We start from the raw sequence: 17,027 nt of genomic DNA on the forward strand, positions 1-17,027 counted from the left end.
CCCTGACACAAATCTTTACAAACTGCCTGACATTTGCTGTTGCTCTTCTCCCACACGTTCCAGTGGTATAGTCTCAAAGCAGAAATTGTACATCTCAGGAGCCTAATAACAGAATATTAATAACAAGTGGTCCTAGTGAATGACCTATAATCTGCAAACGACCCAAAAGAACATTTTTAGCAAGTAATTAAAAAACTGCATGGATTTGGACTTTTCACAACTATTTTTAGTGTTCTGTGTTCTACACACAGGCAAATACAGATGAAGAAAAATAAAAATATTCACATCAGAAAAACCAGGGGATTTTTTTTCTGAGTGTGAAATAAAGTAAGTATATAATTGTTACACTAATAGATTCAATTCCCTACCACACTGTTAAATCTGTATGTTCTGCCACTCTCTGAAGGAAGAATTTAAAGCAGATGTCAGAACAAAAAGTGTGTACCTTCTAAAATCTGAGTATATTAGGATAAATTAATCTTTAGTAAAAATTCACTGACAGCTGTCTCTGAGGAGATTCTGAAAGCTACAAACCACTGTCTAAGTGATTGCATCTGAAACCAAACTGTTTATAAACCATAACTTTGAAGGGAACAACACACAGTTGTAAGTGTCAAAGCTCCATAAGCATAGGTATGTCTTTCTAAATGATATTATCAAGAGCAAATTGAAATATTAGAGAATTAACAAAGCTTGTTATGGAACTCTGGGTCTAAACACAGGAAACACGCACTATGTTCTTTCATAAGGAAAGTACTTTTTTAAATTAAAAAAAAAAAAAATTTGGACTCAATTACGGGAGGAGGACTAAGGCACTCAATTCCTCCAGAAGTTAGTACAAGCCAGGAAATAGAATAGTTCTAAAAAGTCCAGGAGATGTCAAAACTGCTTTTAAAAAAGAACATTTTTGGCAGTACCTCTGATATATCCCAGTTGCCCAGCACATGTGGATCAGCAGCATGAAATCATGCTCAGACCCTGTGGCTCCAGCACAGCCCTGTGTCATGCCAATGCATGCCACAAACAGAATGGTAAAAATGCTCCACAGTTCAAGACAGCTGACAGAGGCACAGGCATAGGAACCAAATGCAAAGATGTATTATTTATTTTTGGAAAAAACCCAATGCTGTGTCTCAAAGAAAAGGCAGTAAAGTGTTCAGGGTGAGATGTGCTGTGCCATAGCTTACAGTAACCTGATCAAACCTGCCTGGAAGCTAGGGGAGCAATCCTGAGCTCCCAGAGCTTTTCCACAAGGATGTTTTTCCCTCAGAATGTCATGGGCTCCTGGGGCACACATTACCACCTTTGGTCATCTGCTCTTTCCTGCTAAGCTGAACACAAGCTGTGGCTGAAGACAAGCAAGAGTATGAAAGCAGATACTGAGCATGAGGAGACAGCTCTGGTAAAGGCAACTGAGGGGCCAAACTACACCCAAAAAACCTGACAGGCTTCTGCTGGAAAACATGGAGATTTATCAGCGTTTAACAATGTAACACTGAGGTACAATTATTTTTGAGTTTCTAAATCTTGAGATTAGGTATGAGAGCAGAACCTAATTGTTTGTATTAATTATTATTATTAATTTTATGCTCTATTTTTCCTGACTATTCATATGTTGAATAAAGTGCTTGCAACCTGCTGTTTCAGCCCCTCTTCATTTATCCTTCACATATCTTTAATCGTGCTTGTAACAGTCAATTGCATGTTATCTTTTTAAAGATAAGAAAAATAGAATACTAGCTCTGAGCTGGGTAGTAAGAAAAAACCCAAAATATTTCAATTTCAAAAATCCTGTAAAGTCAATGAATGCATCAGTTAGTTACTAGATTGCTTGAAGATCTGAACACCTCACCGTAGGGAAAAGATATATTTAATTCAGAGCTGAAGGAGAAGAAAGTTTTATTTCTTCACTTGGATCTGCAAAACTGTTTGAGCTTTAAAATCAAAATTCAGTTATATATGAATAATGCTTGTTTATGTTAAGTTAGTTCAAGCATCTGGTCCTGAAAATTACTTTCAAAACTGCATTTCAGAGAGTTATCTGAGTTAAGTATGCAGATTTACAGTGACAGAGACATTGATGGTGGCAGATTTTACTTTTCCCTGGAATCCAGAGGAGAATGAAGGCTACATTTTTATCACAGATAGGCAGCCAGAGTATTTCTCCCTGTGCTTGGTTTTAATTCTCCATATCTCACATGTTCATAAACACTTTGATAGCTAGCTAATGCTTGCAATGGTGTGTTGGTGAGGTAAGAGACAGACTAATGGACAGTACCTGCAGGGGTGAAGGTGAAGGACTGAACTGCAAAACAAGAAAGCAAACACATTGTGAGTTACACACCCTGACACAAAGCACTAATTGCAGGGCACGAGTTTCCTCTGGAATCACTCAGGTGGGGTTGACTATCATAAGCAGGACATAACAGCTGAACTTAAAGCACCAACCAGCCAGCAGCCAATGAGAAATGATGGTTGGAAAGATGAGCAGTGAAGTTTGACAGTCACATTTGAAGACTCTCTGTGAGGACATGCTGTACTCAAAGCTATAAACATTAGGATGAGCTCTGAAGCATGATCTGTTATCCACTTTCCTTGCTGAAAGCATACACAATTTCATGATGCAGTCGATGTTCACATCACACTTAGATGCAGCAAACGCCATGAGAAGGAATGATTGTATGAGACATGCTGTTTATATTTATTTACAGCTATGCTCTTCAAGTTATAACAGACTGTCCTCAATTCTCCCTCACCCCAATATGCCAACTCACAAACAAGACTAATCATCCGCTTTTTTAAGAAAAATCTAGTCTCAGCTTGTGTCCAAAGCTTTAGGTAGGACTACTTCCTAGGAGAAATAACAGCACAGCTGTCTCTAGAATGAAAAAATCTTGGGATCTAGAGTGATGTTTCATGTCAGCAGCACATGTCTAAGTGTGTGAGATATATATAAATTTCTCAGTGAAAACCACCCCACCCCTCAGACAGTAGAAGTTACTGCTATTAAATGAAAGAAAAAAACACCTTGGGACAAAGCACAACCCATGAATGACAGAGATCATGTGGTGACACAAAGTGACGTTCCACGAAAACCAAGAAGGACCAAAAACCACTGGTCTCTCCTTTCTCTCTTTCCACTGCTCGTCTTCATGTCCTTTCACTCAGCCAGTGGAAAACAAATGTAGCAGGAAGAACTGAAAACCAACATGGAATAGTTGCCTGCTGGTTTAGTGAGCCCAGTCAGGACACTGAGGAGTCTGACTATGGCTGAGCTGAACTGGGAACAATTTGGCTGTGACTGATTGTGGGTTTTTGGCAAGTTGTTGCTCAGCCATTTAGGGAACCTGAGTCCTTGGTTTCTCATTTGATAACTTGTAAATAGAAGGGCACTTGTGTAACTTACATGTGATATAATGGCAGCATTAAATATACTCTGTCTTCAACTGGGCAAATATTTTCTCTTTTTAAGTGTTAATAAGAACTACAAGAGAACCTACTGCAATATTTGAAGAATTGGGGTTTTTGTGTGTTAAATTAGGCTTCAGAGTAATCCATTTTATGACACTTCACCTGACTTCCCAAAAATTCATAAGAATCCTGAAAACAGAATAATCCACTAAACAAAGGTTAGGGAAAGTTGAAAATATTTTCATTTGGAAAGGGTATTATTTTTCCAAATGTAGTTTTTAAAAACTAATTTATAATTGGAACAAACATTAAATGAAAGAGAACATTCAAATATGATCTGCCTCCAAGACAAAACTGTTTATGCTTTCTGCCTTAGGTAAATTTTGACAATTCTCTGTCTAATACATCACTCTTCCAGCTACAGGTATGAAGTCACTGATTAAGTACCTTCATTCATTTATAAGCCATGCACATGGCTTCAGAGACATGGAAATGCACAGGAAAGAAGGAGAAGACAAAAACTCTTTAACTTTCCTTGTAAGGGTCTAGTCTAACTCATATTTGAACACACAAGTGATGCTGCACTGCCAACAGAGTGCTTTCTGAGCAAGGGGGAGAGGAACAGATAATCCTCTTTGTACTTTTTTAATGCTAGATGTGCTAGAGATGTAAAAATACTGCCTTATGAAAATGATGAAATGTGGTACCGAGCGATGCATTTAAAGCTTCTCATACACCAGCAATTTCACAGCATACATTTAAAACGAGCATACAGAAGTCACCCAGGACACTTTTGTTGTAAGTTCAATGTGGTTTTTAGGTAGGTTTAGTAGCCTCTGTTCTTCTTGTGCTAGCACCTGCTGAGATGGCAATAAAGTCACTGCTCTTACCAGCATAATTGCTGAGCCCCTTCCTCTTCTTTCTCCGCCAGTACAGCCAGATGCTGAAACCCATGAGAATGACCCAACATGCACCACCAATGCCAGCTATAAAGGCAGGCTGCTTCACCACATCAGTGATTTGCTCAGTTATGCTGTTGTTGTTTTCGGTGATGACAACTTCGTTACGACCTCCTGCACAAGAGAGATTGAACAGAATGTGGTTATTCTGCATTCTGCAATGCACAGTGGAACAAATTAAACACACAAATTAAAGGTTTCTAAAAAATAGTAATGGATCTCTAAATAATTACCCACAGTAGAAGAACTTCAAGAAGCAGCAATGCACACCACAATCTCAGTGTTTCTAGAGCAAATCCATAGCCATTTTGCAGTTATATATTTGGAAAGACAGACCCATAGCACACTCACAAGTAATCTAACAGATGCCAATCCAGACCTTTTTTTTTAACAATATACATATTTGCTAGTTTTTTTTTCCATAATTGTAGACAGAATTCAATAAGGGGAAAGTGGATCACAGGAAACTAATAAAAAAACAAATCAAGGAAACTAATAAAAAAAGAAATCAACAAAACAAATAAATAGCTTTTTCCAAATGAGTAATCCAGATGCAAAATATGCTACAATAGAAGAAGGCAAAAAATTCTTACTCATTTGTTTTCCCTGAATGTTAGGTTCCAAATTTGAAATAAAAAATAAAATAAATGCACTTTCCACTGGGGCAAAGATGCATTTTCCAGCCATTATTTCAAGGGGAAAGCAGTTCATACAAATTCTAAGTGTACCATCTTTGACACAAAGCAGAAAATCGCACAGTTAATTGTAAGCACTAAACAATCACAGCAACAGATGCTATTTTTTCACCTAGAATATGCATGCACATTCTTAATATCAATCTGCAAGAAATAATTATTACTTGGAGTACCAATTAAAGTGACATGCATCAAAAAATTACTATATAGGATCTTAAATTATGTATTACAGCAGAAAACTGCAAATTACAGTAGATGCTCCCATTACTTTTTGGCCCCTCTTTCTTTAAAATGGAACTTTTCTAAAAGAAAAAGCTTGGCATTTAGCTTGAAAACAAATGCTCATAAAAATTTGAATGGAAATCCAGGAAATGCTAAAGCATATAGTTCCAGGGCCAGCACTTTCAAATTGTCAAAAATAGTTAGTTTTAAAATTAGGAAATGCAGAACATATTTTTCTAAAAAAAAACCCCAAATTTTATTCTAGGCATATTTTATATAAAATGCCCACATCTGCAGTTTTGAAATTCATGAAAAATTATCCACCATTTCCAGTAAAAGCATTTCTATAGCTCAATCCTTGAAATGTTTATGCAATATTACCAGATGCCTGCATGCACGCTGAAGAGCTGCAGGAGTAGTTACTCCATTGAGACAAAGAAGATGCAAACAATATGATTCTCAATTATGAGAGTCTATCACACACATAAAGGTAGTTGAACATTGCAGTAAAACACTGAAATGGTCACTTGGAGGAAATTATTAGAAGTATTGTATCATTAGGCCATGCTGTGAAAATGTGCATATTCCTTTTCTATAATTCAATAATGCTTAGATTTACTTCTTCCAACAGAGCAGCTCGCTGGCCTCAGCCTAAAGCCAGCACTCAGGGTCTCTGGCTGGAGCAGATCTGAGAAGTCTGACACTTCCAGCCACATTTCCACGGACACCTCTTTGCAGGTGACCCAGAGATCACACAGCCATGTTTTATAGAAGGGGATTCTTTGAGAAGGTCTCTCTGGGACTGCCTCTGCCCAGCACTGCCCCAGCCAAGACACAGCTTCAGGCCCTCAGTGGTGCTCAGAGCTGGGCTGGGTTAATCAGGAAGAAATGCAGTGCCCTGCATGCCATTGCTATCACACTGCTGATGATCCCAATGAGTTTATTAGGCTTTCTCTCTTTCAGCACCAGGGCAAAATTTAGTACTGATGACCGCCTGTTTTGGCAATCAGATTGTGGAAGCTGTGCTTGAGCCTGGCTTGCTTTCAGTCATCCTGGGTTAGGAGCAAAACAGGCTCCCAGCAAGCAGAATAGGTCCCACAGAAAGACGTACAAAACGTGCACCAGTACAGGCGTCATGCACCAGTCTATACTGGCCATGCTGGGAAGCTTTACCAGCATCAGCTCTGGGAGCTGCAGCTGTCCTTTGCCATACTTGTGTCTTTTGTCTTGCCATTGCCAAAGGCCCAATGTCTTCCAGGCCTGATTCAGTAAGTGAGAATGAAACTGAGTGAGCAGCTGTGGCAAGGAAAGAAAGCAAGCAGCAGTGACTGCTTTATCTGATTTTCCATGTTTTTTTCTGCCCATGGAACCAATCCATAGGAGCACCCCAGCGCTGGAAGAGGAAGGGCTGACAGTAAAACTAATAGAAAGGGGCTCTCCATGGCATGCTCTTCTAGACACAAAATCGATTTTCTAGTAGAAATCAGCATGGGAGTTGGAGTTGCTCTAATTACCATTAACTTGCAGTTAATTTCTGTGCCCTTTGGAGGGGAGGCCAAAGCAGTGGGACAGTGAGGAAACAGGTAGACTTGGCACTGCTTCAGACACAGCCGTGCTGCCAAGAAGAGCAGTCAGGGAAGTGTGCGAGACACCATCTTTGGGAGTGGATGCTCCTGGATTCAAGAATGAGTTCTTTTCACTAAAGCCTCCAAAAACATCTGAGGATCCTGTCTTCCCCAAGACCAGAAAACAGTCCTTTGAAAAGGGAGGACATGAGAGCAAACTGCCAAGTGCCTGGGAAGAGGTTTCAGTGGATTGTACGCTTTGCCTCTCTTCTAGGGGAAGACACAATCTGTCTCCAAATTACCTTCTAAAGTTTGCAGTCTGGCTGTTTGCTCTTACCCTTCTGTGCCTAGCAATTACAACTGCAAAAGTAATAATTCATTTAAATGTCAAAATAACATATGCTTTGTGAATTTGATGACGGAAGAATCAATGGAGACAGATAAGTGTTACCCACCAACTTTTGATAAAATAATATAATTGTGGGGGTTGGGGAAACAAACAGCATTAGTCTTGTACTTCTTTATATAATATTTAAGCAGAAGTAATAAATATGTAATCCAAGGTACCAGTGTACTATTTCATATACTGCAGGTGGTTCTGTAACAATGCTGTCAGTTCAACTAATTAGAACATAGACAAGGGAAGTGTGCGACCTGTAACGCTCCATTGTTCCTGAAGACAAAACCATAATGAAATATAATGTCTTCCTCCCATTGGAGAGTAACGAAGAACAAAACTAATTTGTCGGACCAAAAATTAATTAGACACATCAGATTCGATTGTACCTATTACTGTGAAAGTTTGCAGCTGTTCCCCATATTGTTATGCCAATGATGGAATGTAAGAGGGACCAGGCCAACTGATGAAGAGAAATAATAGCTACTGCATTAACCAGCATTGCCCTTATCTCCAATTTTACTTCTGGTTTCCCAATTAATGTTTTTTAGCATATCATTAGTGATCATAAGAGTTTTATTCTTGATTCTCTTGAGTCTATTCTTGATTCTCTTTGAGTCTTCTGTAAAATTTTTCAACATCCTGCTTCAAGTATGGGCACAAGATTCCTGTAACAGTGAGACAATTTCTAACTAAAGGAATAATATACTTCTTACTGCTTCCTATTCTCCTTTTTTTTGCTTTCTGGATTGTCACAGGTCTGTTATCTAAAATTACTCTGGGAGGCCTGTAGTTGATTATCCACTATGAAAACCAGTTACTTTCAGAAAAAAAAAAGTCTGAAACATTTTTAGAAGAATGAATCCTGTATTTAAAAATAACACCTCTTTTTACAAACTGTACTCTGTATTTCATGACTATTAAAAGTTTTTACTGCTTAGAAACACAGCTTAACTCTCCTGCACCACTGACCTGTTCTCTCCATAATTCAGCATTTCTGGAGCTGTTCATTCTGTTTGCAAGTTGTTAAAGGGTATAGATAAGCACCAGACCATATAGAACTCTATTATAATAACTCAATAATGCTTTCCCATTCATTATGATGTTTTGAGGTTTATTCATTAGCTCATTTTAAATCCATGTAACTATTTTTTTAAATTTACTTAAAAATGGTTTTCATATTTTATGATTTTGATTCCTATTCAAACATTGAATGGTGCCAGCTCAGATTTTTCAGAAATGGTATCACCTAAACATTGTTACATTTATCAAGCAAATTTATAGTCTGAAAAATAACTGCTAGCAATTCATAATCAATTGCAAAATTAGGCCTAAAGAAAAGGGAGATACAGACCATATATGTAATAAACACACCCAGCTGCAGGCTTCCAAAAGAAAAACAGAAATGACAACAGAAACATAACCCAAACAGAAACTACTCCCTGTTACTTTTCATGCAAACGACTCTCAAATGTGCAAAGATGTCACCAAACAAACTTATTGAAGCAGACATTCTGGGATCATTTAAGGAACAAATAAATATCACTAAGAATTCTGGGAATCATCCAAAGACCTTTTGTGTAAATATAACTCACAACACATTAAGTGACACAAGGCTACCCATGTACTTAAAATGCAATACACTTATTGTGCTTTGCTGGAATAAGTGCAGTGTATTTCCTGCCTAGATAGATGGACCCCTTAGTGAAATAATTTTTTAAAAAAGTCCTGGGGTTTTTGCATTTTCAAAAATCAATTTTTTGTTTTCACTTCTGGATATCTTTTTCCCCTCTTTTCTTTGATGTTTCTGTGTCTGTCTTTTCTGAACCAAGTGCTACCTTCACTTCCACTCTTGTATTTCTGTCTCCAGTGAGACTTCCAAGCTGAAGTATCCTAGCTTCTGTTTTGATGAATGGAGAACCTGAATATCAGTAAACATTTAAGCAAAGCTTATGGGATGGCCTTTTCTAAGGGTCTACACATACCAGACTAGTCCATGTTTGGGACAGTGTATTGACAACATTTTCTAGAAAGAAAATATTTAGTAACAACAGAAGTCCCACAAACAAACAAACAAACAAATGTCCATTAAGCAATAACCAAGTTAGATCATACAGATAAAGGCAAAAAAAATCCTGTATCATGCATGAAAAAGAGGTTTTGCTTTGCTAAACATAATTACTTCCAGTCTTTCATATTGTTCCTGTTCCCATCTTTATATTTTATACTCAGGAAAAATTTCAGAAGAAACAAAATGCATGTTTCCCTCTGGTCAGGAAATTAGCTCTGCATGGAGACCACTACCAAGAAACAACCATTACAAAGGCTGGAATGATAAGGAAAAGGAATGATAATGCTACCTTTGCTCTCTAATGTGTCTAAAGACACCTTTTACTTTGACAGAGGAGGCTTGTCTTCTTGGGATACCTGAGAAACACTGACTTTAGACATTCAGAAAACAATGGTAAATAGTGCCTTAGGCACCAGTGGAATGAGTAAGGCAATATTCAAGCCATCTTAACAGGAGAAGGGAGCTTGGGCTCCACACATCTGCCAACCTGCAGAAGTGGTAAATTCATTTAAAAAAAACCCCAAAACATTAAATCAGTTTCACTAGGCAATCTGCATTTTCTCATACATCTTGGGAACATACTTCCCTTCACTGCCTGCAGGAACTCTGCAGTAGGAGAAGAAAACATCATCAGGCAATGGGATGCAAAAGCTAACTAACCAGCTCTAGCCAAACCTCATCTTCTCCTTCATAGATTTTTATGCTTCCAGAAGTGATGTATGAAAGCATTTCTGAGAAAAAAAACAGAAAAAAAAACCCCAGGCAAAACAAAACAACAACAGACAATAACTTACCTATTATTATGGGTTGTGGGTCACTTTTTACTCCCACACCTGCACTGGTGCTTGCAGCAACTTCCACGCGGTACTGGATACCTGGATATAGGCCACCTATTACTACAGACCGAATGGCTGCATCTACTGTTTTGTTGATATGAAATCGAGTCTCATTACCTAGGCACCAGATCTGGGACAAAAGTTGATGTGTTAAAAGAGATGCAATTCTTCACACTCACACAATCGCAAATAGGTATGACATATCAAGGTATTTCATGGCAATCACTTCTTTGGGACTTCTTGACAATCTTACTGTCCAGGAATTGCTGAAATTGGGATGATTTAGCTCAGCAAGGAATCCCAGATTAGCACAGGACCAAGGCAGCTGAAAAGACTGCTTGCAAATACCTCTCTGGACTCTGGCTCTCCATGGAGTGCAAATTCTGTGCTTACACTTCTTAGAAGCACAGACCAGATCATCCAAGTAGCAAAGATGTTTTATACATTAATCAAAAATCTTGTTTATCAAACATTTTGTGTAAAAAAAACCTCACATTTTTTCCTTTTAAATTTCCTCCTGAATAGCAAAAGGATATGAGCACATATTGAAACACTTCTTATAGCACTAAAGAATAAACAATTTTCAAAAATTTTTTATACTTCCTTTCATTGCACAAGAGGGATACTTGAAATTTCTGAAATGGAATAAGCACAGACTCATATTTACCCCTGCCTTTGTGATTAGTTACATTATGTAGGAATCCAGACATCAGTTTCTCACTCAAATATTATTGAATTAAACAGAAAATCCACCCTATAATCACAACCGGCATTTTGTGATGAGAACAGTCTATGAGTTCAGAGTGTTGTCTCCCTCTTGCAGTTTTCTTACGATTCTCCTAACATATTTTGAAACTAAATTCTAGGCATGTTTATTCAGTTAATGCTATCTGCAAATACTGCCTCTGTATTACTAAAGAAAGCATCTACTACCACACAAGAAAATCAATGCATAAATACATCACAGGTACACTTACATAAAAATAACAGCAGAACAAAAGACTATTGGTGGAACCACTATCAGTGACAAATTAATGCATCTAAGCAACAGCAATAATATCTTTACACTTACTTTGACCCTGCTCAGTGTTTTACCTCACCTTATCTTTTTGTTTCTGTGAAATGCTGAGAAAGATTTGAAGAGGGAAAAAAAAAATTATGTTGTTTTCCTAAACCTAAGGTGATCCTATTTGCCAGCCAGAATGCATTAAGGTGAGTAACTATTGCATTCATTCCTTCACTCCTTGTCTGCCCTGGTCTTAGGTTACACCAGCTATGAGATGCCTCTAATTAAAAGCATTTTATTAATGAATGAATGAACAGGCATTCTCAATTTGATAAAAAATGCACTGTGGAACTTCAGCAACTATTTCATACTCAAGCAAATATTAGACTCCCTGCACCACTCACTGCAGCCAGTTCACTACTCAGGCAGCCACCTAATCTAACACAGGAGGGCTGTAATAGGTAGCGACTCCAGCTGGTTTTATACACAGCCCAGAGGCCTGAGCACTCACCTGGAACATGGCTTTTATTAGACATCAGCCCACTTTGGTTCATATCTACGTGTTTTGTAGTTTAGGAGTGTGCTTTACTCATTTGCCTATAAGCCCTGGATGGTTTATATTGACTTATACTGGAGTCAGGATCAAGATTAATTAAGCCAAAGGATAATTATTAATTGATATAAAAATTAGATCAATAAAATCCTGGGATTAATAAATCTTGATATTGACTAAAAGTAAAACAAAAGAAGTGCTATGCTACACATAAACATTGTGAGCATTTACTGCATCCTTTCTGACCAAATGAAAAGCTGGAAGAGGTTGAACTATGATCTGATTTAGAAACCAAGAGCTTTCTCCCTTCTTCATGCTGTGCTCCCTCAATATACAGCAGGGGGAAAAAAATTGTTTTATATGAAACAATCTGCAGTCGCCACTTCCACCCTTTGTGGGACTGTCAAGAAAGCTGCCCTGATCCATTTCAATTAAACATTTCACATTTGGTTAATTTACCAAACTGTGTTCCATGCTGTGACGAGGTTGAACCTCGCCCAATCATTTTCTCCACCTGAATAACAGAATGCATTTTTTTTCCTTAATGTTATGAAAATATCCTTGTGCAAAAGTGATCTTAGTAGGAAATTACAGACTACAACAACATTTAATGTATAAGGAGTGGATATTTTGAGTCATCATAGCAACAAAAAGGAAGAAAACAAGCTTTGGATATACTTGTTGTGTTCAACCTATTTTTCAGAGCAAACAACCTGGCACTCTAAGTTGTGAAGCTGACAGAGATAGTACTTGGAAGAAGTCTTGATTCTCCCAGAACCATAGTCCTTGACTTTGAGCTTAAGTGTTAGGATTAGCATTTTTGCAGAGGAAATAAGAAACAACTTTCCTGCCAGCTTTGCTGACAGATTGAAGGTACTCCAAGACTGGGACTTCACTGCCTGTCTTTGGAGTGCAGAAGCCCCTTACAAAAAAATATCTCCTCCTCTTCTTGTTCCACAGCAGGGAAAAGCTAGAAATATAAGAACTGTAAACTGGCTAGAAATTACAGATCTCTTTCATATCAATCTCATGATGTTTTTGCTTTTTAAAATAACAGAAGTAATAATAATGATAATAATAAAGAAATCCATAAGCAGTCAGTCCTCTTTCTCCATATAATTATATGGGCAGCTGTAAATGCTGTCAGAATCTAATTCCATAAACAGTGCTATTGTTCTGTAATTCAAGCAGGCTGTTTCCCTAAACACACAACCCTCCCATCAGACAGGGTGTGTACCTTGTACTCCTGGATGACTCCATTTTGGTGATCTGGAGGGGGAGGATCCCACGAGATGCTGATGCTTGTGCTGTTGTGATTTCCAACTGTCAGGACAGTGACAGACTGAGGAGGAGCACTTGGAGCTACACCAAGGAGAGGAAGCAAACAGAAGTAAGGCATTAATCCATTTGCTAGGACATGTATTTTGCTGAAGCAGTGAAAGATCAAGCAGACAGTATAGAAAACTCACTCCTAGGGATGCACTTTTGTCAGGCACTGACAATGTTGAAAAATGCCCTTCTGAAGCGAAGCAGAGGGCTGAATGACAGTGTGGAATTCGTGGCAATGGAGAATCAATACAAATCATTCCTTATTTATTTGTATTTGGCATTTCTTAAGTTTGCATTGGAACTGTTCTCACATTTTCTTTTGTTTTTTACAATATGCATGAATAACTATGGATGTATCAACCAAGTCACATGTGAGGCTGCTTCACCTGGCCTGAAATCTGTTTGGTTCTTCTGTTTTTACATGTTCTAATAATGATGTGAGCAGCCAACATTTAATTACCCTTTTTTGTTTGCTCTCCAAAAAGACAATACCAGGTTCAAACACAGAACTGCATGTCCAGACTGGAAAAGGCTTAAAATGTTCATGGCTTTACATCAAAAACCAGTGAATAGAGCAGGTGCTAAGTTAGGCCACATATATACTTCTGTCCTTTTCTGCCCCTAGGCAAATTGCTTTCTCTTCAGAGTCGTGTTCAGTTCAACCATTCACAGCTGTTTGGCTGGTCACTGCACATCAAGGCCAATTTTACAAGACAACTGCTTGCCAGCCCTGCTTGTTGTCTAGGAATGCCAAAAAAACTATTTAAAAACATAGTTATTAGTGACCAGAGCTATGCTGACAAAGCCCCTCTTGCAGCTACACCAGCAGCAGGGTGCTTCTGTTGGCTCAGAGACGTGGTGCAGGAGCCCTGCTATGGAAAGGTCTCCTCTGTGAGCATCTACCATATCCATACTAGGCTCTCCTAGCATGGCTGTGGCTGCCAGGGCAGAAGACTGTCAATATGGCTCTGCTCAGCCACCTAAAACTTCTTGCAGCCCCCCTCATCCTTCCCTTGCTCCCAGGCAAGTGTTGAAATTCCACCACAGTGGCAAGCTAGGCCACCGAGGTTGGCTGTATTATATTAAGGTATAGTCCCTGGGGGCAAAAGCTGATGGATAGCAGCTGCTTGGAACTGGTCCTAGAATTTATTTATTCCATCTCTCCCAGTCCACCTACTGAGTCTTCAATTAAACTAATAGAAAGAGGCCAGAAAAGTGTGAACTAATAAAGCAAGCATGGAGTGATACCTCTCCAGGACAATTTTCCAGTTCACAGGAGGCTGTTGCTTAGACACCTACTGTTCTAGGGAGGTGCCTTCGTCTTTAATAAATACTTGTGGAATTTGTCTTCCATATATTTTTCATTGCTTTTAATCTGATCTTAAAACATTTCATATGAAATATGAAAGCTGATTTTGAAAACCTATGATAGATATCAGACAAGAACCTGAAATATTTATCACTCTCCTGCCCCAACTTCAACCCTGGATAACAACATGGTTTGGGGCATCTCACATCATGTGACAAATCTCCCTGACTCCAAGCCCCTGGCCAGAGTGATATCTTCACTGCTAAACTTTATGGCAACAGAATTCTAGTCTTATCTTTTACAGATATCCATGCCCATCCTTGGACCATCCTTCTCAGAAAAGCCAAGAGCCCCTGGCATCTTTGCATCAAAGTCTGGCATGTTTAACAGAAATAAGCACAGCTACAGATATCAGAAGTGTTCAAGCCTCCTGAGCCAGTTGAGATATTGCTATTGTTCTCCACAGCTTCTTTGAGGCTGGCTGTGTTCCCACGTTGGAAGCTCCTCAGCACTTGACCTGGCACAGGCTCAGGGAGCCGAGCTCAAGTCTTTACCCTGATAACCCTGAAAAATTGGAGTGCTCTGCTGCAAGAATCACACAACTTCAAACTAGAGTATCAGAGGTGAGGACAAGGAACCACACAGGATTACAGCAGAAATAAAAATATTTTAGATGAAAAATGAAACACATATTACAGTCCTGGGAGGCTTCACATTTCGACAACTACATTTTCAGATGCTGGTTCAGCTGCAAAGCTAATAATGCTTGGTAGAGTCCTTGTGACCTTGCCTGGTGCAGAGAAACAGGGAACTGGAGGGGAGAAATGGAGCTGAATTGCGGACAATTTGACTCTCAGCCAGCTCGAGTGAAGCATGGAAAGGTTGCCTTGGGCTACTCCTTGCAATCGTGCAAAGCATAAAATTGGTGAAATAAATAGTTGCATTGTGTATTTTATGGCAAGTGAAATAATTTGCCACACAGTAAAAAATTAGCATTTTAAAAGTCTTCAAGTTATTCAATAACAATAAAACCGCGAATAAACGTATGGGTGTAATATTAGTTATTTTATGTGGAAATAATAATCATAAAAATGGCAAAGCATAACACTGCATAACTCTTTTTGGTTTAAAGTACAATGGAATGACTTGCTCAAACATATTTACTTTCCTTACTGAAACAAAAAGGGCATTCAGAAATATAACATCTTATATGTGCATACCTGGGGGGAAAGGGGAGTGTGAATGCAAAAGAAATGTAAAATTAACAGCACAGTCTAAAATTTAAAAAAAAACACATACTGTATTCATTTGTCTTTTCATTTAAACTGCATGAACATTCTAGTTAATATTCTACCAGGGTGTGTTGATGTTTAGGAGGTTTTTTGAGGACATAAGATAAATTTGAAGCAAAATTAAAATTGCAGCTAATGAACGCAGCTGTGGAAATATCATTTTAAGAGCTGCATTAAAGTGAGCAGAATCTGACAGAGAGCAGCTGATAAAAGCTAAGGAGACTTCCATTCCTGTCATATTTTTGTGGTGACAAACAAGATGCAGGACAAGTGCTACTCCATAATGTTATTCCAAAGGAGATTTAACAGTGGATGCAACTGAGAAAAAAAAAAATCATCTGTCGCTAGAAGAAACTATGAAAGAAATAGCAAAAACTACAAAATAAAATCTTTGATTTAGCTCCCATTGTATGTGTGTACACATGTTAGAATGTACCAGTTCAGCTTCCTTCCTCTGATAAAATCACTCTGTAAGCTGGCACCGTGATATAAATTAAGCCACTCGTCTGACACTGCTGCAGTTATTAAACAGATCACATTGAAAAATAACATTTTTAAAACCGTTTTCTCATTTCCCTTGCTGCTGGCTTGTGGAGAATACCTTGCCTGCTTCTTGACAGGTCAATTATTCCAGTGCTCAGCTTCTTCTTACAGATATGAAAGAACCCAAATCGCTGCTCATCTTTTCCAGACGCAGCCAAACTGAATTCCATTTGTTACCTTCACAAGGCCAAAGAGGCAGGAGATGGATGGATACTGAACTGTTACAAATGTCTGATCTAGAGGAAAAGTCTAACTGCAGCAAAATTGATTTTTAGAGGTAGGCCTCAGAAGTAACATTGCATGTAAAATCCAATCCAGCAGAAAGTTGCCACTACCTTTTGGTCCTACTTTGCCATTACCAGGGGTATTTGCTTTGATGTTGCAAAAAAAGCTTCCAACACTCTTATCACTTTTACAAATTATTTCCTAAAAATAGTATAGCTAACATTTTTTAAAAGTCAAGACTAAAAAAAGCTCAATTTTGAAATGGAATCACAGGCGACAGAGCACCTTTAAATAGACTGCCATCTTTCTTAAGTGGAAGGGGAGCAAACCACTGTCATTAAACATTTAGTTGATACTATTTTTGAATACATGAACACCAATATAATTGCAAAGATAATATGAGGAATTAAGGGAAATATCTGTAGAACTGCATCTACTGAATGTCTTAATTTCTCGTGGAAGTACCTAATTTTATCACCCAAGGAACAGGAAGAATTTTTTTCCAGGACCTGACATTTTTCTGGTGATAATATTACGGGTCCTTTGCTGATGTTTTTTCAGAGGAGATTCTTGTAAACAGACTCCTTGAAGGTTATATTAATCTACAAAGCAGA

At 38.3% G+C, this 17,027-nt stretch overlaps 1 protein-coding gene across 9 annotated transcripts in view; it reads right to left on the minus strand.

Moving 5' to 3' along the window:
- ROBO2 (roundabout guidance receptor 2) overlaps positions 1-17,027 on the minus strand; it is a 435,957-nt gene that overhangs the window by 55,305 nt on the left and 363,625 nt on the right. For all 9 annotated transcript variants that reach the window (XM_059872788.1, XM_059872752.1, XM_059872718.1 and 6 more), the window contains 3 exons: positions 12,953-13,077; positions 10,115-10,286; positions 4,302-4,484 (listed from right to left, as the gene is read on the minus strand). In XM_059872788.1, coding sequence (XP_059728771.1) covers positions 4,302-4,484; positions 10,115-10,286; positions 12,953-13,077 — 480 coding nt within the window. The remainder of the gene's footprint in view (positions 1-4,301; positions 4,485-10,114; positions 10,287-12,952; positions 13,078-17,027) is intronic.

The sequence above is a fragment of the Haemorhous mexicanus genome, chromosome 2 (assembly GCF_027477595.1).
Source record: "Haemorhous mexicanus isolate bHaeMex1 chromosome 2, bHaeMex1.pri, whole genome shotgun sequence".
Taxonomy (NCBI): Eukaryota; Metazoa; Chordata; class Aves; order Passeriformes; family Fringillidae; genus Haemorhous; species Haemorhous mexicanus.